Source organism: Aricia agestis, chromosome 8, assembly GCF_905147365.1.
Source record: "Aricia agestis chromosome 8, ilAriAges1.1, whole genome shotgun sequence".
NCBI lineage: Eukaryota > Metazoa > Arthropoda > Insecta > Lepidoptera > Lycaenidae > Aricia > Aricia agestis.
Window position 1 is genome coordinate 8,370,261 of NC_056413.1, and position 20,269 is coordinate 8,390,529.

General features: G+C 34.9%; 1 protein-coding gene across 1 annotated transcript in view; it reads left to right on the forward strand.

Moving 5' to 3' along the window:
* LOC121729806 (zinc finger protein ZIC 4-like) overlaps positions 1-18,742 on the forward strand; it is a 29,031-nt gene extending 10,289 nt beyond the window's left edge. Inside the window, exon 3 of the mRNA XM_042118434.1 lies at positions 17,112-18,742. Coding sequence (XP_041974368.1) covers positions 17,112-17,701 — 590 coding nt within the window. The 3' untranslated portion in view covers positions 17,702-18,742. The remainder of the gene's footprint in view (positions 1-17,111) is intronic.
* The last annotated feature ends 1,527 nt before the right edge of the window (positions 18,743-20,269 follow it).

Consider the following 20,269-nt stretch of genomic DNA (forward strand, 5'->3'; position numbering starts at 1 on the left):
ATTTAAATCACACACAGAAGTTGGGGTGCGTAATGATGATATGATTTTGAATATCGAAGACGATCCCCCATCAAATGCAGCGTCTAATATGCCGGATAAAATGACGCTTTCAAAATATTTAGCAAACAATACGGGCCCTCCAGTCTGCCCTACTGTAGGGCCTACTGTACCCTACCCCGCCCTGCGGTCGCCCTTTGTGCGCCCGTCAAGTGCAGCACTTACAGTGTTTATTGCATATGCTGCCATGCAAACCATGCACGATGTTGTCAGTGTGCACTTACTCTTATTTTTTATTCATTATGAGTGCACGCTCACACTACAATAAATAGACCAATTAAGAAAATGCGTCACGGTCAAAGGGAAAAATGCTCACCCAAAAAGTGGTGGGGCGCGTCTTCGTGGATATTTATGTTGTTTTATTTTTTCTTGCTAGAAATTAGTAGAATTGTTGTTAAATATGTGTTTTTCATTTAAAATTGGTGTAATGCCATACAGATCGAAAAATGTCTCATAATAATATTATGTAGAGAATAAAAAATGCAACCATGTAATTCTTATTTGCACACAATATAATATTATTATAGTTTAAAAGGCAGCTACCACCTATACTTACTGAATAATAATGCAATAAAGAAAATTTAACACTGCATAGCTGATAAATTAACGATGTGTTGATTCATTAGTAAATATTTTGATCCATATTTAGCACTAATTTAACCAACACTATATATTTTATGGCTCAAAAACACATAAGTGATAGGCTCCATATGATAATGGTGTATCCCCATAGTTGGCGCAACAAAGGTGGTTTGCCATCTGCGTCGGATTGATAAATTGTATAAAAAATGTTGCTAACAATAAAAATACGGGAGGGGATCATCGGCCCAGCATAACGGTGCGCTGTCAACACTTTTGCTGTGAAAATATTGAATATAATGTCTATTGTAGCTTCCTCTAAAATATTCTGATAGAGAAGCATCATACACTTTATATTATCATTTTGATATCTTTATATCGATCTACAGAAATAGAAAAATGGTACCTAACTTGGTTTGGTGGTTACATATTGTCTTCTCATGTCATCTCATGATCTACAAAAATAAAACTCTTTTATTTTGAGACACCACTCACGCGAATATAAACATAATAGTTCCGATGCAAGTAAACATAACATTATTATTTATTAAGTATTTTTGGTTACAAACACTAAAATATACGAAAATTGCGATTACGTCACTTTACGCTTAGCTGACCATATTTTATGCACTGTAAACTATTCAAAAATCTTAATTTCGTTAATTATATTATAATCAGGGTATTGTCTTGTTTTGTTCGTGCTCTTGTGCCGAAGAAAATATTAATCGTCAGACTATTCGAGACCTTTTATTTAAAATTTCGCTCCGTCTGTCCTCTTATAAGCCGTGAATCCTGACTCCTGGGTCCTGACATGCTCCAGGTCTTTATAGTGTTCTTAGCTTAGTACTACTAGGTGCTGTACCATCACTTAGCGCTACAATCCTAAATTTCCTGAGTTCGTTTCATCCCAGCCCACTACTGGCTTCCCACTTTTACTATAGGTCTACCAGAATCTGATGGCAATTTTTGACAGAAGTTTTTCAGAAAATATCCTTGATCATTGGATAAATTTTTATATTTGCATGTTTTACACAGAATAAGCCGCTAAAGGAAGAAAAAAGGATCACAATATTTTATTCCTCTTACCCCGGTATTGCTAGAGTCAATTTATGTTCTCACTTTTTGCCATCAGATTCTGGTAGACCTATAGTTACTCGATATCACAAATGAAGCGCTCGTATTACAAGGGCGTGGCCAGCAAGCCGGGCTGTACTTATATAGACACCAGGGTGATACCAGGCGATCACTCGCCACCCTACATGTTGCCATAGACAATACGTATAAGCGGTTTAAGTTTTTATCTTTTTTGTCGCCAGTCCCCTTCGGAACTCGATGACATTGATCGCACGGTCCAATTGCTATGAATAGCGTTTGAAGAGCCATTAAAGAAATAAGTTAATTCAAAAATTTTGCAGAGGTATATACAAATTCATCTATGTAATAGAGGTTGATAGTATCGCTATATTATTTATTTTGAACTTTATAAGTTTCTTTGGTTTTTTTCGATAAAAAAATAGTCTTGGCAGATTAGTGATTAACTGATTACAAACAAAATGTGTAAAACTTTTATTATCCGTGTGCGTAAGTATTATTTCTTAAGATTTTTTTTTTAATATCAACTAATAATTCTTGTCCTTGCTCGTCTCTTTTATCAGAACTTTTATCATACTCGTCAATTTTATCAGAACTTAATTTTGCATTCCTTCGTACACAAGTCGATTCCTTAATTTTTTGTTAAGCCAGGTCCAGACGAGTGTAACGAGTAATGTAAGATTACGTGTAATTTAGCGTCAACAGTGTGGACGGCACCACGAACTCAAAGCGAATTGTCCAAATGAGCCTTTGTGCTCGCGCGAAAACCGATAGCCTATGGATAAACCCCGAGCGTTACATGTAATGCTCGTAGTGCCGTCCACACGTAGAATTCGTGTTACATTACACGGTGAATTACATTACACGTTACACTCGTCTGGACCCGGCTTTATGTGTATTAGTGTAATATTAATATAACTGAAACTTCTTAAAAGTTAAAGACGGGTACCGAATTTGAACCTCCAATAGCGTCGCGGGTACATAATATTTCGCAGCAAAAAGTTTCCATTGTCGCTTCACCACTACTATTTAAAGGACGTGTCTCTCCCGATTTTGGCACCTGATTTGAAAAACTTAACCCGAGAAAAAGCGGTTCTCGATTCCAGCAGACAATACTTCGGACCGCGGGCAAAAACTGCCCGATCCCATATCAAAGCAATTAGCTAATTATGAAATTATATGAGGGAGCGGTCGCCATAAGTCAGCATATTGTACTTGTTTATGGGAAGTTTTTTCTTGTGAATTGCGGTCATGAAAAATACATCTCCCGTCATCTATATCAGGAGATATCGAGTGTTTTTGCCGATACTTACCCGGAGTACTGCTACCACCCGCATACACCATGAATAATGAATATAGTCCGACGATATTTATTTCAGTGTTATTAATTTTTTTTTTTTCATTATTTTAATAGACGCGACTTCGTTGCGCCAAATACATTTATCTTGGCGGAATCTTAATTTTGAGGTGCCAAAAACTATGCCATGAATTCTGATGTCCTTTCTCTAGACTCAATGTATTTTATATCAGGTTACATGATACTTATCCTACTACTATATGAACTTATCTATATTTTTCATCAAAATCAGTTCAGTCCTAACAGACGGACAAATATGCGGAGAGTTGTTTCGCATTCACAGAATTAGTATCAAGTATGTAATATTTATTTTTATTGTTTTATTCACGGCATGTTGATATCATATGCTAAAAGCTTTCTTCAACAAATTGTAGTAAACTTTTTGCGAATATCACTTTTTTACTTTGTAAAAAGGCGTTATAAAACCATCCATAAAACTCAGTTTTGGTCGAATGCCCATATAAATTAACATAGAAGGGCAAATAAACTGTCATTCCTTAGATCGTAATCGTAGTCGTCATTATCACGTTATGGTTCCGTATAATGCCATAATACTCACATTTTACGATTTAATTTATTATATCGAACTCATTAATTTTATTAATTAGTCTTTATACCCTTGTTCGAAATCATATTTTGTTATCTTTTATATACAAAAGTACGTCTATCATTGAAAATTACATAAGTAGATACATATTATGTTTTATTGTTAACGAGCTTTTGCCCGCGGCTTCGCTCGCGTTAAAAAGTATTATAACATACAAACTTTCATCCCCTATTTGAACCCCTTAGGGTTGGAATTTATCAAAATCCTTTCTTAGCGGATGCCTACGTTATAACATCTACCTGCATGCCAAATTTCAGCCCGATCCGTCCAGTGGTTTGGGCTGTGCGTTGATAGATCACTATGTCAATCAGTCAGTCACCTTTGAGTTTTATATATATTGTTAATATCTTTACAAGTTAAACAAGGTTAGTTTATGAAAACTACTTTTTTTATAAATGAAGGCTTGACGTATGTAACGTTTATAATATTATACTTATAACTTATAAGTCATAACTAAGAGGTAATTTTACCAAGAATGATACTTATTAATATTAATAGCTTTTATGATAATTGAAAAAAAAGTTAAGCAAAAAAAACTATCTTGTCTACTGAACATAATCTTTGTCTTAACTTTTAATTAAACTTATAAATAAAGATTAAAATTAATAGAGGGAAAAGTTGTATTTTTAAAAAGATTATCATATTTTCTTTCTAAAAAATATTTTTCCTGTAAGAAGTTTTAATTATGTAAAGATACGCTTGGTGTTCAGAACAAAATTCAATCAAATACTGTATTCACTAGCTTTTAATTAAAAGGCTCATTTTTTTACTTTTCTAGCTGTAAATAGCGGACATTTTAAATAGATCGTTACGTATAATTATTGCTTGAATTAAATGATCTTGTTGTGTAGGGAAAAACCGCTCGATCGCGCGGAGCCTACATGCCACTTTATTGATAGAGCCTTATAGTACGGGAGCCCTAGAACAATTTTTTTTTATTACTATCAAGCTAATTTTTTGTGAGTAGCTTCATTTTGATAAGATGAACAACAATGTAACATTGTCCTACAAATAAAACAGTCCATATTTTAGGACCATCAATTCAAAGTATGTAATCCTTTCTATCTCTGTTAGCTACCACTTTCGAGATTTTTCGCAGATAAAAATGTTGTTCGTCTTATCAAAATGAAGCTACTTACAAAAAATTTGCTTGATAGTAATAAAAAAAATTATTCTACGGCTCCCGTACTTTTACTGTAGGTATACGAAGTTAAATATCTTCCAAGTGTCACAAGATAAATCAGTTGTAATAACTAAGATTCTAAGGCCCTGTTTCACCACTTTCTGATAAAGTTCCGAATAGGCTATTCACAGCTTTTTGACAGATTCTCCATACTTTACGTGTCGAGTTAAGTGGTGGATACTGGATAGCCTATTCGGCACTTATCAGGAAGTGGTGAAACAGGCCCTAAATATAATATGTATTAATATTATATTTAGGGCCTGTTTCACCACTTACTGATAATATAGAAAAAAATACAACATTCGCGCCATGTAAGGATATAAAATAAGTCTAACAATAATTGGCTGTAACCCAAATGTAAAATGGACAAAAAACTAAACTATAATGTTCGCCGAATATGGCTCTGGCAACTACAACGCTATATACAAGTTTACGTATATGGAGGACATTATCCAGCTAATAAATCTGCCAACGAAATAATAAGCTACAACTACATAAGCCCCAAATGTTCGTACCTATTACCTATTAAAAATATTATGTTCTATCGACAAACTTACCTTGATGGTAATTGCTTACATAATCGACTTGCATGATTACTTTAGTAGTAAAGAAATTTCACTACTAAAATGTGATAGTATTATGTAATCACTAATCAGTTATTATAGACATAGTAACTCATCCATCTTTATATAAGGATCTCCTACGGCTAGCTAAAATACACTGATACGTAGGTCTACTTTAGTCGATAGCTCGCTTAAAAATTCGTCACGTGACTTGGGACTTTAAGTCGTTGCTAATAAAAACATATGCTTCATGTGGCGTAAAAAAAAAAAGTGTCATAAATAGCGGGAAACAGTACACTCACACGACAATGGCGCACCCTTCGCCCCCGCTTATACTTTACTGCCTCACTCGTATTTACTAGATAAGTGTTTTGTGCTCCACAGACCACAACATAATATTATAAATAAAAACTTTTTATTTTTTGAAATTGTAATATTTTAGTTTACGCTTTTATAAGTGTCTTATGAAAGTTTTAGTACAAGTATCTTATTATGAGTGGTTTGTAAGGTTTTCTTGTCAAGAGTGAATCTATTAGCCATAATACATTTGATTGATCAACCAATTCCATTGAATAGATAAACAGCTACAATAGTTTAAAACCTCGGAACCATATTTAAATAATTCTTACCTAGTTATGTTGATAAAATATGTACCGTTTTAATTATAATAAGTATCTAAAATTTTGATTCTGTGATCACAGTAAAAAATGTAATAAAATAATGTAAATAGTAAATACATTATATAAATATTCCGCCTTCATATTATCTACAGAATCAACCATTTCACGAATCCCAAACTCGTCCAAAAAACGTTCCATTGTCCACGCTTGTAGAAATGTTGTAAGCGTATTCCAGAAACATAGATTCCTCGTTAAACGAAGCTATCAGCCGGTTCCAAGGCGAGAAAAACCTCCCCTTTGTGGAGTGCGCGAATTCCTCGGAGTTGTCGGCGGTTTGGTGGGTCTCACTGCATCATTCATACGTTTTTTCTTTGACACCTTGTTCCTATTAATATGTATGGACGAATTCTCAGATGCGCAATCTATGAGGTCCACCTGCGCGACCACAAAAACTTTCAGACGAGACGTGAGACCAAAAATCTGGATAAAAAAATCGCAATTCGTCACTGCTTATTGCGTAAGTCTAGGTATTCATTTGAGTCATAGCTTAAAGAAATATTTGACACACATACAAACACCAGGATCTTCTAAAACCTATCAAGATTAAAGGGAATTTAAATAAAAACAGACCTAACTTTGTATTCAAATAAATCTAATACGATACCGAAATTATAAACCATGTGGACAAAACATAAATTCTCGATTCTACGGTTTCTTAATTAACCGTAAAAAATGCGCGGGTATTTGTAATATGGACGACAGGAATGCCGACGAAAATGAAAAAAAAAAACGAAAGAAAATAATATCGTTTAGACATATTGGTTTGTCCCAAGTTGGCCGGGGGCCGAAATCTGATGCGTGGGTGTTGAGAGGACACACAATCATATAATATTTTATGCTCGTTTGATTTACGGCACAGACAATATGACAAAATAATGAAATTTATGTACACGTGGTGACGTAGGAGAGCCATGCTTCGGCACGAATGGGACGGCTCGGCCGGAGAAATACCACGGGCTCACAGAAAACCGGCGTAAAACAGCGCTTGCGCTGTGTTTCGCCAAGTGAGTGAGTTTACCGGAGGCCCAATCCCCTACCCTTTTCCCTTCCCTAACCTTCCCTATTCTCTACCCTACCCTCCCCTATTACCCTATACCCCATTTAAAAGGCCGGCAACGCACCTGCAGCTCTTCTGATGCTGCGAGTGTCCATGGGCAACGGAAGTTGCCTTCCATCAGGTGACCCGTTTGCTCGTTTGCCCCCTTTATTCATAAAAAAAAACTCAAATATTAAGTTCGAAATGTTTGTCATATTGATCTTGTTCCAGCAAATTACAAGCCTTTGTAGCATTTCAATTATGTTTGTTGTCAAACTTACTTTGTAGGTACAGCTCTAAAAAAGTAGACGTCTCTCAGACTATACAAAAGAAGCATTTTTACAACAATAATAAATTACTTCTTCTTTCAAAATTGCTAAGAAAGGTGAAAAGTACAGAATCTTTAATATTTTAACGGCAAATAAAATTTATATTTTTTAATGAGGAATATAATTGAAGATCAGCTTTTTACAAACTATACAGTATACCTACAGTGCACTGTGCAATCAATATAATATTATATTATAATAAATAGGCAAGGATGTAGTTCAAATTATACACCACATTGATCTATTACGAGAACAACGTACACTCCCAGGCATAAAAACTTGTTATAAACATAAAAATTTCATTCCATACAAAGTATGATAGATTTAACATTTAACATGGTGGTCACGTGATTCTCAATGTTGATTCCATAAGTACAGCTGCAGCTCACATAAGTTTTTATACGTAACGACTTAACAGTAGCTTAGCCAGATATGCTGATACCTACTCAGCTTCGTCGTACTTTTGCAATTATAATATTTTATTATAGAGAAAAAATTACTGTAGTAAGATATTTGGCAGGGAAATAATATTATGTACCGTCTCGACTTCTAAGTAAGTTAAGAACTATTGAGCTCTGTTGTAAAAAGTTTTTAACTTACTTACTTCGAAGTCGCATAAGTTAAGACGGTACATAATATTATTTCTCTGCCAAATCATTTTCATTAGATCTTCGTATATGAACAACGCGTCAACTCAGTAACGAAACATTGACATATCAAAAAAGATGTAATTAGAGACCCATCGTATTTGACGGGAAGGAATTCCCAGTATGTCACGTTCTAATAGTTTAAGTTTTAAAAATAACTAAAATAAAACATAGTTTGTACATTTCTGTCATTTTTTATATCGCGCGGGGCAACGTTGATGCCGGTTTGGGCTGTCAAAAGCTGACGGACGGATTGACGAGCGAACCCGCGTAGTTTTGTGTTTATTTTTGTGCTCGCAGGTGTATCGCACCGCATTATTCATACAGTGGGAACCGATTTCGCTAATTTACAACATCCCTGTGAAATATGGCTTGGTGTTATCAGTTTTTGTGCCACTTTATTGTAATTAAATTTGCCCGCTTAACGGCATTATTATCGTATTATTTTTTGTAGGAATTGAATTATTTTTCATATAGTTGAATGTATATACATATTACAAGATGATGCCCGTAACTTTATTTTCACAGAAACCGTACATATTTCTTCGATTAATAATCTAGTGTGAAGTGTCCAATTCTGGGTGTCAATAGTTAGTATATTCATACCTTTCAAAGTATGGATTAAAACGTTTTTACTTGAATATTTTATATTTACTCTAACCTGAAGAAAACCAACCGAGCTGAACACTGAAGAAAACCACAATAAAATATTCAACAGACGCGAAACACACAGAATACTTTTGACATAAAAACTGCAACGTTGTGAGGACTTGTGTTAAAATAAAACTACACGGATTTCCTCTATTTGTGAGTAAATAGAAATATCTGTTGGACACTCAGCAGATAGTTATCAGAGCAAGATGGATGATGTTTCTGTTTCAGCCAGAACAATGGTACTGGCAGTTCAATTTACTTCCCAATGCAGAATAGGGCTGCCTCTAGCCACGCTTGTTATTACGAGTACGTACAGAAAATGTACTAAATCTTTTGTAGACATTTTCTGTACGTAATAACAAGCCATATTTTACAGAACATGAAACAAAATCAGTCTAGTTTATTAAAATTTTTACATGACCCTTTTCAAAACCCAAGCCTATAACATCTTGTCCCCAAATGAAAAAGTGCGGAGATTTTCTTCGTACTAAAATTTAAGTGATTTTAACTGATAGCTTATCAGTGTGAACCGAAAAAAAAGAGCCAAGTTTTTGGTACATAACTATAGTTTATAAAAACTAGCCACGTTTAGGTATAGGTACGTGGCTAGTTTTTTTCTAGCTAGTTTAGAACGTATAACTAAACAAAAACGGACTGACCCATAAGTTCAGCTAGTTTCAATAGAATCTATCATACTAATATAAATGCAAAAATGTATCTGTCTTACACTCCCGAACCGCTAAATTGTAGGTACATAACTGAAATTTGGTATGAGATACTTTGAGTCCCAGGAAAGGACATTCATTGGATACGCGGAAAATGTACGGTTCCTGTGCGATAAACGATTTTTTGGCGCAATGAATTTGCGTTCGTCATCTCATCTAGTACAGTAGTGGGGTTCCTATGCGATCAAAGGGGGTGACAGACGTGCGAGTAAGTACGCGGACTTATCGTTCGACGATCTTATTCGCCTGTGTGTCAGCAAAGAGCCGCGAGCCGCGAGCCTGGGGGCATGGTCATCCAGTGTGAGCGATTCTCGTGTATCACCGACGTGAGCCGAGTCAGTTCGCGAACTTAAAACCCGCGTACATTAAGTTCGTACGTCTATCAGGCACTTAACTAATTTTGGCGCAACGGAGTTGCGGACATCGTCTAGTACAGTATAATGGAATACAATTTGTAACTAATTGTTATCGGGTTGTGACCCGAGCATGTTTAATCGTTGGTTAATTTAATCTCGATAGCCGCTAGTGACTAGCCGGACACTAGCTGGCTAATGAGAATCCGATGACTGGCTGTTCGGACCCATATCTGACCTACATGTTACACTTAATAGAACATTGTCTACGGAATATTTTCTATGATGGGTATTGAAAAGGACTGTGTATGACTATGTAGATGTATTAGATGTAGGAAAAATTTTGATATATAATTATATAATGCTTTAGTAGAAGGAAGATACTTATTTTCCATGCTTTTAAAAAACCTAAAGCGCTATAACCTTATGGTCAATATCGCGTTATTACCTTTCATACTATTTGTATATAATAATAATACATAATATGAAAGAAAAGGGGTAATATTAACACAGGATAAAAGCCAGCTTGTGCCAAGCGAGCCTAAATAACGTAAAATACTAATATAATGTAAAAAACTTTGACTGAAACTCCCTCTTATAACGTCGCGCGTCGCCTCTTAAGCCTAGTCAAAATACATATTAATACTGTATTCATCTTGACACAGTATTAATGAAACGTTATTTAAATCATTCACAAGTTCAGAATAGTTTAGTCCTTCCTATAACTATCGGCCATTGACGCTATAGACACGGCGTTGTTCCGAGAAAACCGATTTTCTCGCATTTAAAAACGAATACATAATGATTTATGATCGTCCTTTATCCCCGACGTTTTTCGAATTAGAAAGATATATTAATATCTTCATTTTTTCCACGCGAACAAAAAGTATCGGGCGCCCAACGAGCGTGTGACAAGGTGGTTTATGCTGTTATGAGCGGGCCGAATGTTCCAATACTCGATAAATATCTGCCAACTCATACAAAAGCATCCCAATAAAAATATAATGGGCGATGTGCCGCGTCATAGCACGCACATGAAACTAATTAAATGCTGGTGCACATTTTGTGGCTGTTTTAATGTAGAAGAGTTAGGTATTAGTAGTAGAACTTTGTGAACTGTGCCGTTTCAGCTCCTAAAGTGCTATAATAGACCGATTTAGATACTGTTTGTAAGTAAAATTCAAAGTTAAATATTCATAGAAGTTGATAGTTCGACTACAGCGATAGATCACACTTATAAGAAGTTTGATTTCCATAACAGCTTTAATATTAGTTTTATTCTCATTTTAATTATGCTTATAATAATTTATTATTTAATCGTATGCCATTTTGTTAGTTCTAATTATAAACGTGTAACTGCTTACTGCACACATAAAAGGCAATAAACATGAGGTTTTAGAGTTCTGTCTTGTAACTTGTGTGTTAACGGAATTTCATTAAAACTAATGTTCGCAATAATTCATAATACCTAATTAATTTTCATCCTTGAGGTTTGTTATAAGCCCTCGTTTGTTTGCCATTTGTTCAAAGTACACTTAATAAGTAATCATTTAAATATAAAGCCCGTCACAGACTTAGCTATAATATATATTAATATATTTATAGCTAGGTATATTACTATTTATTTTCTATAATATTTTCGCGTGACCGCACACTTAGCTATAATATATATTTCTGTGACGTCACTAAGCGATACCGTAATATATATTATTGCATATTATTATATACTTATAGCATGACATATTCTGACATATATGTACAGCGTATTCCAATCCCCGCACACCTTTCCGCTTTGCCTTTTCGTCTCATTTTTTAGGGTAGGGTACTGGCAACACTGGCCCCTCCTCCGCCTGCAGCAGTGTTGTCACATCTACCAACTTTATAGTAGATCTACCTATTTCACCTCTTCTACCTACCTTCTAAATTCTACCTTAAACACACAGCCAGACGTTCTTCAGAACTAATACTTTTGCGAAAAGTAGTATTTTTCTTTTTTATATCATTTTTTATCAATTCATGTAGCTCTATAAATGACGATCTTGAACTTCTAAAATATTGGGTAATTTTTTTTGAGGATAACTCGCGATACAAATTAAATTCGCCACGAGTTTGTTTATTTCTTATATGTGATTCGATCCATTTGGATCTAGTTTTTGTGCCTGACCGGGCAACTAACATATCGAAAGCAGCTGCGGAATCGTCTGTCTAATAAGTCCATTAGCAATGCACTTGTTGAATTCAAAATTACTGTTAGTATTTTGAAATAAGAACATCCTTTATTACAAAATACGGGCGAACACTAGGACGACCATCAATAAAATGAAGGCAAAATATATATTTCTCAGTGTGTGGTAGCTAAGCTATAATATATATTATAGTACGGTATATTAATATATATTATAGCTAAGTCTGCGACGGGCTTAAATTGTACAAAATAATATTTTTGTGTTAACTAAGAGTGGGTTGCACCAACTTACTTTAACTATAACTGTAACTTTAACTATAACTTTAACTACAATGAAAAATGACAAATCTTTGGTTAAAGTTAAAAATGGACGCCATATTTAAACATAACCTTGAAATCGACAAGGCTTTGGATGAACGTGGCGAAAAAAGGAACTAACGATGTCATCATACAAAAACGCAATTTTTGACAGTTCTCCTTTACCAGCAGCGCCCCCGCCCACGTTCATTTCAAGCCTTGTCGGACCAGCTGTCATCTATCAATTTCTGTAGTCAAAGTTAAGGTTAAAGTTAAAGTTAGCCTTAACTATATATAACCATAACTTTGACCATAACTTAACTCTAACCACGCCTCTGGTGCAACCCACCCTAAGTGTTTTTCCACGTTTATTCTGTTGCAAATTCGTTGCTAGTTAGTTAAAAATTAATTATTTCTTCCTAAGGTTTTTCGTAATAATTATGTACTTAACTCTTATTGGTAATGTAAAACATATTAAGTACTTCAAATCATTAATAGGACAATAAAAATAATTATGAAACAACCAGACTCTTCGTGTCCTTTTCCAGATTTCATGAAGGCTTAAGTTTTCGCAACAAAACGTTTTTCATGTCCTTAAACAATTTATTATATTTATTGTTACGTTCTATTTTCTAATCCATCTTATGCAGTGTGATTTTCTAAATAGTTGAAACTCGATATGACTCAACCAGTAGTAGTTTCTATAAACACACGTCACATTGTCCAAACAGCACGGGAGTAAAGGTCTTAGATTTCACACCATTTCCAAATCCTTGTTTTCACAACGAAGCGCTTAAGTACAGGTAACTCTATACTGAGGCAATCTGCCAGCTACTGTTTTCATCGCTTTTTCCAAGAATTAGTCAATTTGGTTTAAAATTAAATGTTTTAGCTGATATTTAAAAGCTTTCTCTTTTTTCGTTCTTCACTTTTTCTGATTTGAGGGTTACTACTTGTTTTCGCCTTTTATTACTTATTTGAAAGTTAAACATTGAGATGAGACATATGCGACGATCATGCGAATAACTAAACTTAATACCTATTTAATGTCCTACACAAAATAAAGATTCCGAAGTCCAGACATAAACAGTCAATACGCCAGGCATTCGGATGTGAGAGATGTTATCGAAAATCAAACGAAAATAAAGCAATAACAGTGTGCAATCAGATTTCGCAGTACTCAGAAACGAATAAAAGCAAACGCACCGATTATAAACTAAATACGCTCATCTTTCAAACGCTTCCAATAAAATTACCAGATTTCGTAAACGACAGGCCACTTAGCGTCACAAAAAAATTAATTGTATGAATCCGTCGTAAGTTGTAACCCTTTAAATATTTAAGATGTTAAACATCCTTCTGGAAAACGTTTCGAGATAAAGTTTCGTGTCGATAATAATGTTACAAAAAAGTGTCTCTCGGGTGATACAGGCGTTTAAGATAAGAATCTGACCCCGACGTCCCTCCGCCGTGCATCGAATTCACGACGCGCATTCCCAACTCGTGTTGGATTTTTTACACATCCAAATATTGTAGATTTGATTTTCGATTCTTATTCCAAATTAAAGTATTGATTACCGATCGGTATGTTATGATAATGTGTAATCAACACTGTAATCATCACTCACTAGCTTAGCATGGCTACAGTAGAAAATATGCGAAAGTACAGATTTTTTTGTTAATACATATGTCTCTTTGTCTATTCTACCATAGAAATAACCCAGATTTTGGAGGGAAACATGTCTGTGTATGCCCGCCCCCTGGTACCGTATTCAATTTACATCGTATTTTAAATTCTCTTCAAAAGCCCTTTTAAACGAAGTTAAGATGATCGTAATGTGTCAACCGGCGCGGCGCGGGCGGCGCGGGCGGCGCGTGCGCAGATAACATCGACACTAATAGAATGTGTCGTCACTCGTCGGAGATGAGGCGATTACTAATTACATGCCGTTCCGCCCTTTATCTTGTTTATGTTTTGTACCGAATTAGAGCTTTTGTGTCCCACTAAATCAAGGTGCTTTGCCGATAATAATTGATGGAGACAGGTTGGATCTTGGGCTTTGTTCATTGGTAATTTGAAAATTATTGAATATTTAGTAGTTTATGAAGTAGATATAAATTGAAAGAAAACAAAAGAAGTAAGTAGAAAGTACAGGTGACAAGATACCCCGCAAGATGTTTAAAAGCATTTTCTCGACGTAAAAAATGGTGACAAGATGTTGTCCGCAACAGCTTTTTACTGTACTATCTTTCGTGCTTTATTCATGCTAAAGATTGTTATGTAGTGTAGGAGCACGTATTTCCATGATGAAACTTTTATGTGTCATTCCTAAAAATCCCAGTATATATTGGCTAGATTGCCAAGTTTTATGTTTATGCGTGAACAGTTAACAGACAAGCTACATTCGCATTAATATAAGCATGCATACATCGGTAAGCCGATGATACCTTCTCAATTCTCATATTTATAATTTTTTGCAAAACACTATTTCATTTGTATCCACTATCCATTGAATATGGAGTATTCTCAAGTTCAGCGAGGTGTGTGCGATCATTCAATAATGGTATGGGCACACTGACGACACAAACAGAAAAACCATTGTGTTTACAAATAAACCTCTTCGGTTGTAATCCTGTATTGTTGAACCACAGATGCTAATCTCAAGTGTCCTCGCGTCATAATAGGCCTTTTTAGGTGTACCGCGATTTTGTTACTGTGAATCAATTGGAATTCCACTTCCTTTCATCTATTGATGTCGATAGCTTGAACTTTTACCTGAATTGACAAGTATCCTATATTGAACTTTACTACTGCAAGCGTCAAGCGTAAATTTATCTTGTAGGTCCTGACTCCCGTACAAGAAGTAAATAATTAATAAATCCATTCTTATAATATTTACAAAAATACCAAAAAGTCTGCATTGAGATCGGCGAGATTACTTCTAAGCAATTTTTCCGTTGCAAAATAAAGATAAAAATAATGTCTTACTTACTTACTTACCTACTTAAAAACTTTGAGTCTAAAGAACTAGGGCATAGAATAATTTTTATCCTTAAAAAGAATTCAAAAAATTCGGCTCAACGATTTAAATTGATATTTTTAAATTAATTGACACCGATATGAAATGTATGACGTGAAATATTTCACCAATATTTAATTCAATGCTAACATTTCTGTTAACTTCCAAGAAAATTCGAAACAGTCAAGGAAAGGACGTAAGTCACCGTGCGAACCCGTGTTGTTAAACCTCGGGGAAGCAACTTAACTTTGAACTTTACTACAATGTAATGGAGTTCAAACTCGTATACCAGTACCTCGTGATGGGCAGTGTGACAAAATCTTCTTACAAAAATGATTTATGGTCGTGTTAAGTATGGCTCGCAATTGTTATGAATATTTATTTACAGTCGTAAACTATAAACAACAGCAAATCTCCTTATTTATGGCGTGATCCCGCGCCCATTTGCTGGCAACTGTTTTTATTGTTGTGGAGAGTGAGATATCAGAAATATCTTATAGTCTTATATTATAATTTATAATATATTATATATACATATTACATATACTATATTTCTTCCCTTTTTGAATATGCGTCATATTGAAAATGTGGACACTATTCACTTCTAAATCTTCTTTTTATACGAGTATAAAGGCTCGAATATTAACAGGACTTTTTATAGCAAGCAATTTACAATTAATATTAAATGTATAGGGCTAATACTGTTACTTAATCGTTCAAATATAGTAACTTCAATTTAAATAGAGTTCTCATAAGATTCTTGTTCTATTTTTATACGCTAATGGAATTTAGGTAAAAAATACCAGACGTCTAATCATAATTTACATTAGCTTTATTGATTGCCATCATGTTAAAAACTTATAAAATTTGAATATTTATGGTAAATAAAGTTTAGGGAACATATTACCAAAAGTAAAAGCCCAATAAACAAACCTGAGAACGGAATTTATGAGACGAAATAAAATTCGACGTAGGTCCTAATTAATAAAAGTAGTAGTAAAAAAAGTAATTAATGTATCCATGGTGACAAACTTGAGTTATGTGGATATTTGTATTATTAGTATTAATGTTATAAAGTAAATTTTAAGTTATGGTAGATATATATAAGATAAGTAAGTTTTAAAACAATGTAAAGAGTAAGGAATGGATTTTTTTATTGTAGATCTAGTAATAACTAGGACTAAAAAAATTAAGAATTCACTCATGTATTCTGAAAAAGAAGTCTAACACTTCGCGTGATCCTAAAACGTTGAAATATTGCAAAATGGCGCGTTGAAGTCTTTTTCGCGGCAATAATTTTCGTAGCGCTCGATTATGACGCTTTTATGGGATTGTTAGAATTTTTAAACTTTATCTTTTTATTGCATTTTTTTATCTATAACCTTTTTGACCATCGATTGGTAATAAAAATTAAAAGTTAATCGTGATAATATTTTAACGATAACCGTTCGAATTCATCACGTTTTATTTTATTTACAGTGACCGTTATCGAAAACTATTAATTTATAATGTTTGCCCAAGACTATCTAATTGCAATAGATAAGAGGTTATAGTGGAGACCGTTAACAATTTTCGTTATTTTTACGGATTTTGTTTATACATAATGCGAAATTTAACATTTTGTGTGTTAGAAGAAAAATTGCAAAGAACACTTAACTGTTTAGCAGGCACTTCGCAGTTTCATACAACGTATGTAGGTAACGGACATTTTTGGCTATCTATTCTAAATTCGCTTTCCTCTTTCCAGGTGAGAAACCCTTCAAATGCGAGTATGCGGGATGCGACCGGCGGTTTGCAAACTCGTCGGATCGGAAGAAGCACTCGCACGTCCACACGTCGGACAAGCCCTACAACTGCCGCGTGCACGGCTGCGACAAGTCCTACACCCACCCCTCCTCCCTGAGGAAGCACATGAAGGTGCACGGCGCCGCCGGCGACGCGTCCCCGCACTACGACAGCGACGTGGAGGACTCCTCCTCCGCCGGCAGCGTCAGCGTGACCGCCGGCACCGCCAGCCCCCTCGCCCCCGCGCCGCCCCCGCACCACCACCACCCCACCATCACCGACAAGCTGCAGAGCCTCAACGACAAGTACCTCAGCCCTGACCAGAAGTACGACCGCCCCCCGCCCCACCACAACCAGCACATCACCAACATAGGAGGCAACATGCCGAATGATAAAATCGGCTTCGGCGGCCACTGGGGCGGCTTCCCCGGGCCGCAGCAGCCGGCGCCGGTGTCGCACGGCATCCCGGACTGGTGGTGCCCCTCCCAGGAGTCGTACCACCACCACCACCACCACCTGATGCACCACTCCGGCGCGGCCGCCGCGTATTGACAGCATCGCGCTTAGTTAACTCTTCATTCGACGAGCGTCCCGTCGCGGTAGTTTGAGCCTTGTGCACTGTTCCAGGTACAGTCAGCGGCGGAAATGTGTAAGCGAAATAATGTTTAGAGAAATTAGTTTCCTAACGGTCGTGACAAATGACTTTAGTACGACTCTTGATAGTAATCATGAAATCACCTGTCGACACCGTTTAAATGTTACGAATTCCTGTTTTAAGCGTGGAAAAGTTGGATTTTGCGCTGTTTATCGAAAACTAAGTGTTGGCATGTTTTACCACAGCACTCACATACACTGAAAAAATAACCTACCTACTGTCTTATATTCCATATCTTTTGTTAATATAACAAAAGCTTGTGTTTTCACTAACTAGCAATGGTTTAAATTATTCTAATAACGTACGAGCTACAACTTACAAAATACTATTTAAATAAGTAAGGACCCATGAAAACTTGTTAGTATAATTTTAAACCACTGTTTGTCGTGAAAATTTTCACAGAAGATTATAATTGTAGGTTAGGATTTTGAGTGGTCTATTTTAAATTATACTTGTTTAAAGTATGCCAGTTCCTTTAAATAGGTTATACCATATTTCTTAATTGCACTTAAGACAGGTAAACAGCCCAAATATTGGCACTTGAAGAGTAAAGAAATTCTATTATTTTATTATTGGCACTTTACTTTGCTAATAATATTAGTAAAATAGAATGCCAATAACTCGGAGAAGGGCCAATGATTGGGTGGTTTGCTTTACACGTTACATATTTCTGACGCTGACTGTACAGTTGTAAATATTAATATCGTGGAATGAAGAGTTATATTAAGCGCTGTTATATTTTAAGTTAGTTCTAACTTTTAAAGGACTGATCGATTCTAAACATACACCCGTCCGTCGCATCTCGCAGATACATTTACAAAAAGTTAAATAAGTATAAAATAGAAATAACGAAAACATCAATTCAGTTTTTAGGTGTGTCCAATGTCCATATTTATTTGAAATGTAATACAAATTTTTGACTTTTATCAAAATGCATTGCTCACGTATCAATGAATTAAGTACTTAAATATTGTAAATTAATTTTTAAATATGTTTTTTTTTTGTGTTGATGCCATGAATTAAAATATTATAATGTTTTAAACATTTTATTGAACATTAATTATTATATTTTAATAATTTTTAATGCAATTGCACAATTCCACACATTCCAATCCATAATCAAGATAGAGTCTAGTCAAAAAATAATAATAATATACCAGTAACACTACTATGTACTTATTCTCTGCTTGCTACCTGTAATACTTTGATTTTTTGTGTTTTTTTTTATTTGTGCATGTTTAGTCGCCGACATACTCAGTGTATTCCTTTTAGAAGTAACTTCGAATAGAGTTCAAAAGTGATACACCCGGTACACACGATTATACATATTGTCTGTTTATTTGTATGTTAAAATGTCGAAAATCGAAATGCATTTGGTGATCTCTTGATCCTATGTACTATAATGATTTTAACTAATAACAAACCCCTTACTGATAGAAAAAGGCTACACAATGAATAAGCTATACACTGTTTTTCCTTGTCGTGGAAAAACAGTGTATAACATAATATTATTGTGTTAATATTTTATTATTAGGGGTAAATATCTAGAATTTTTAGCATTTCAGTGCGTCCATGTTTCTCAGTAATTCCTATCACGGCACAATATTTTCTAATAAGCTTTAATATTGGGTATTGTAAAAATGTAATGATAGCCAAAGCACCCTAAGATTATTGGTTTTATAACATTACTGTACTTGTATATGTATGTAAAAATAGTTTAAGAGATACACAGTGATAATAGTGGTAAGGTGTCCTTGTAAAATAAATGCTGAATGTTCTTTGCAAAGAATATATTGAATATAATAAAATGCTGACAATGTATTTTTTCACAACAGACCGCGCGTCCGTGCGAACGACTGAAAGAAATGTAAAATGTTATTTAAATTAGTTTGAAATGTTCCATGTATTTTAAAGGCCATGTAAATAGCGAGAAATAAATGCCTATTACTATTATATTGATCTTTTCATAGATTCCTCGATGTCTAGAAGCGATTTGAATTCAACATCTAAATAAGTAATGTAACATTAAAATTATCATTTACTAGAGTTCTCTTCATCTAACCCTGCATTGGCACCGGAGTATAATAAATTAAATCATAGCTAGTAAAATTGATTTGTACCTACACTAGGTATAAGAAATTTAAGGATATAATTGTTGAACTGTAGTGCCATTTGTGATTTGATTTTAGGAAAGTTATAAACGCCGAAAACTCTAGGTATTTATAATATACCTATTCATTTCTGCACATTTTAGCTTACAATTTTGAAGCCTAAAATATTTATACACTAAAAGCTTCAAAATTGCTAACTGCTCCGACATTATAAAAACACATACGGATTCCCCAATTTTTTATCTAAACAAATCATAAACAACGGTCCCGGAGGCCCAAAAGATCGATACCTCGACGGCCCAAATCTAAAATGGAAATCCAATTCTCGCGATCATTTCGATCGATTCCGATCAA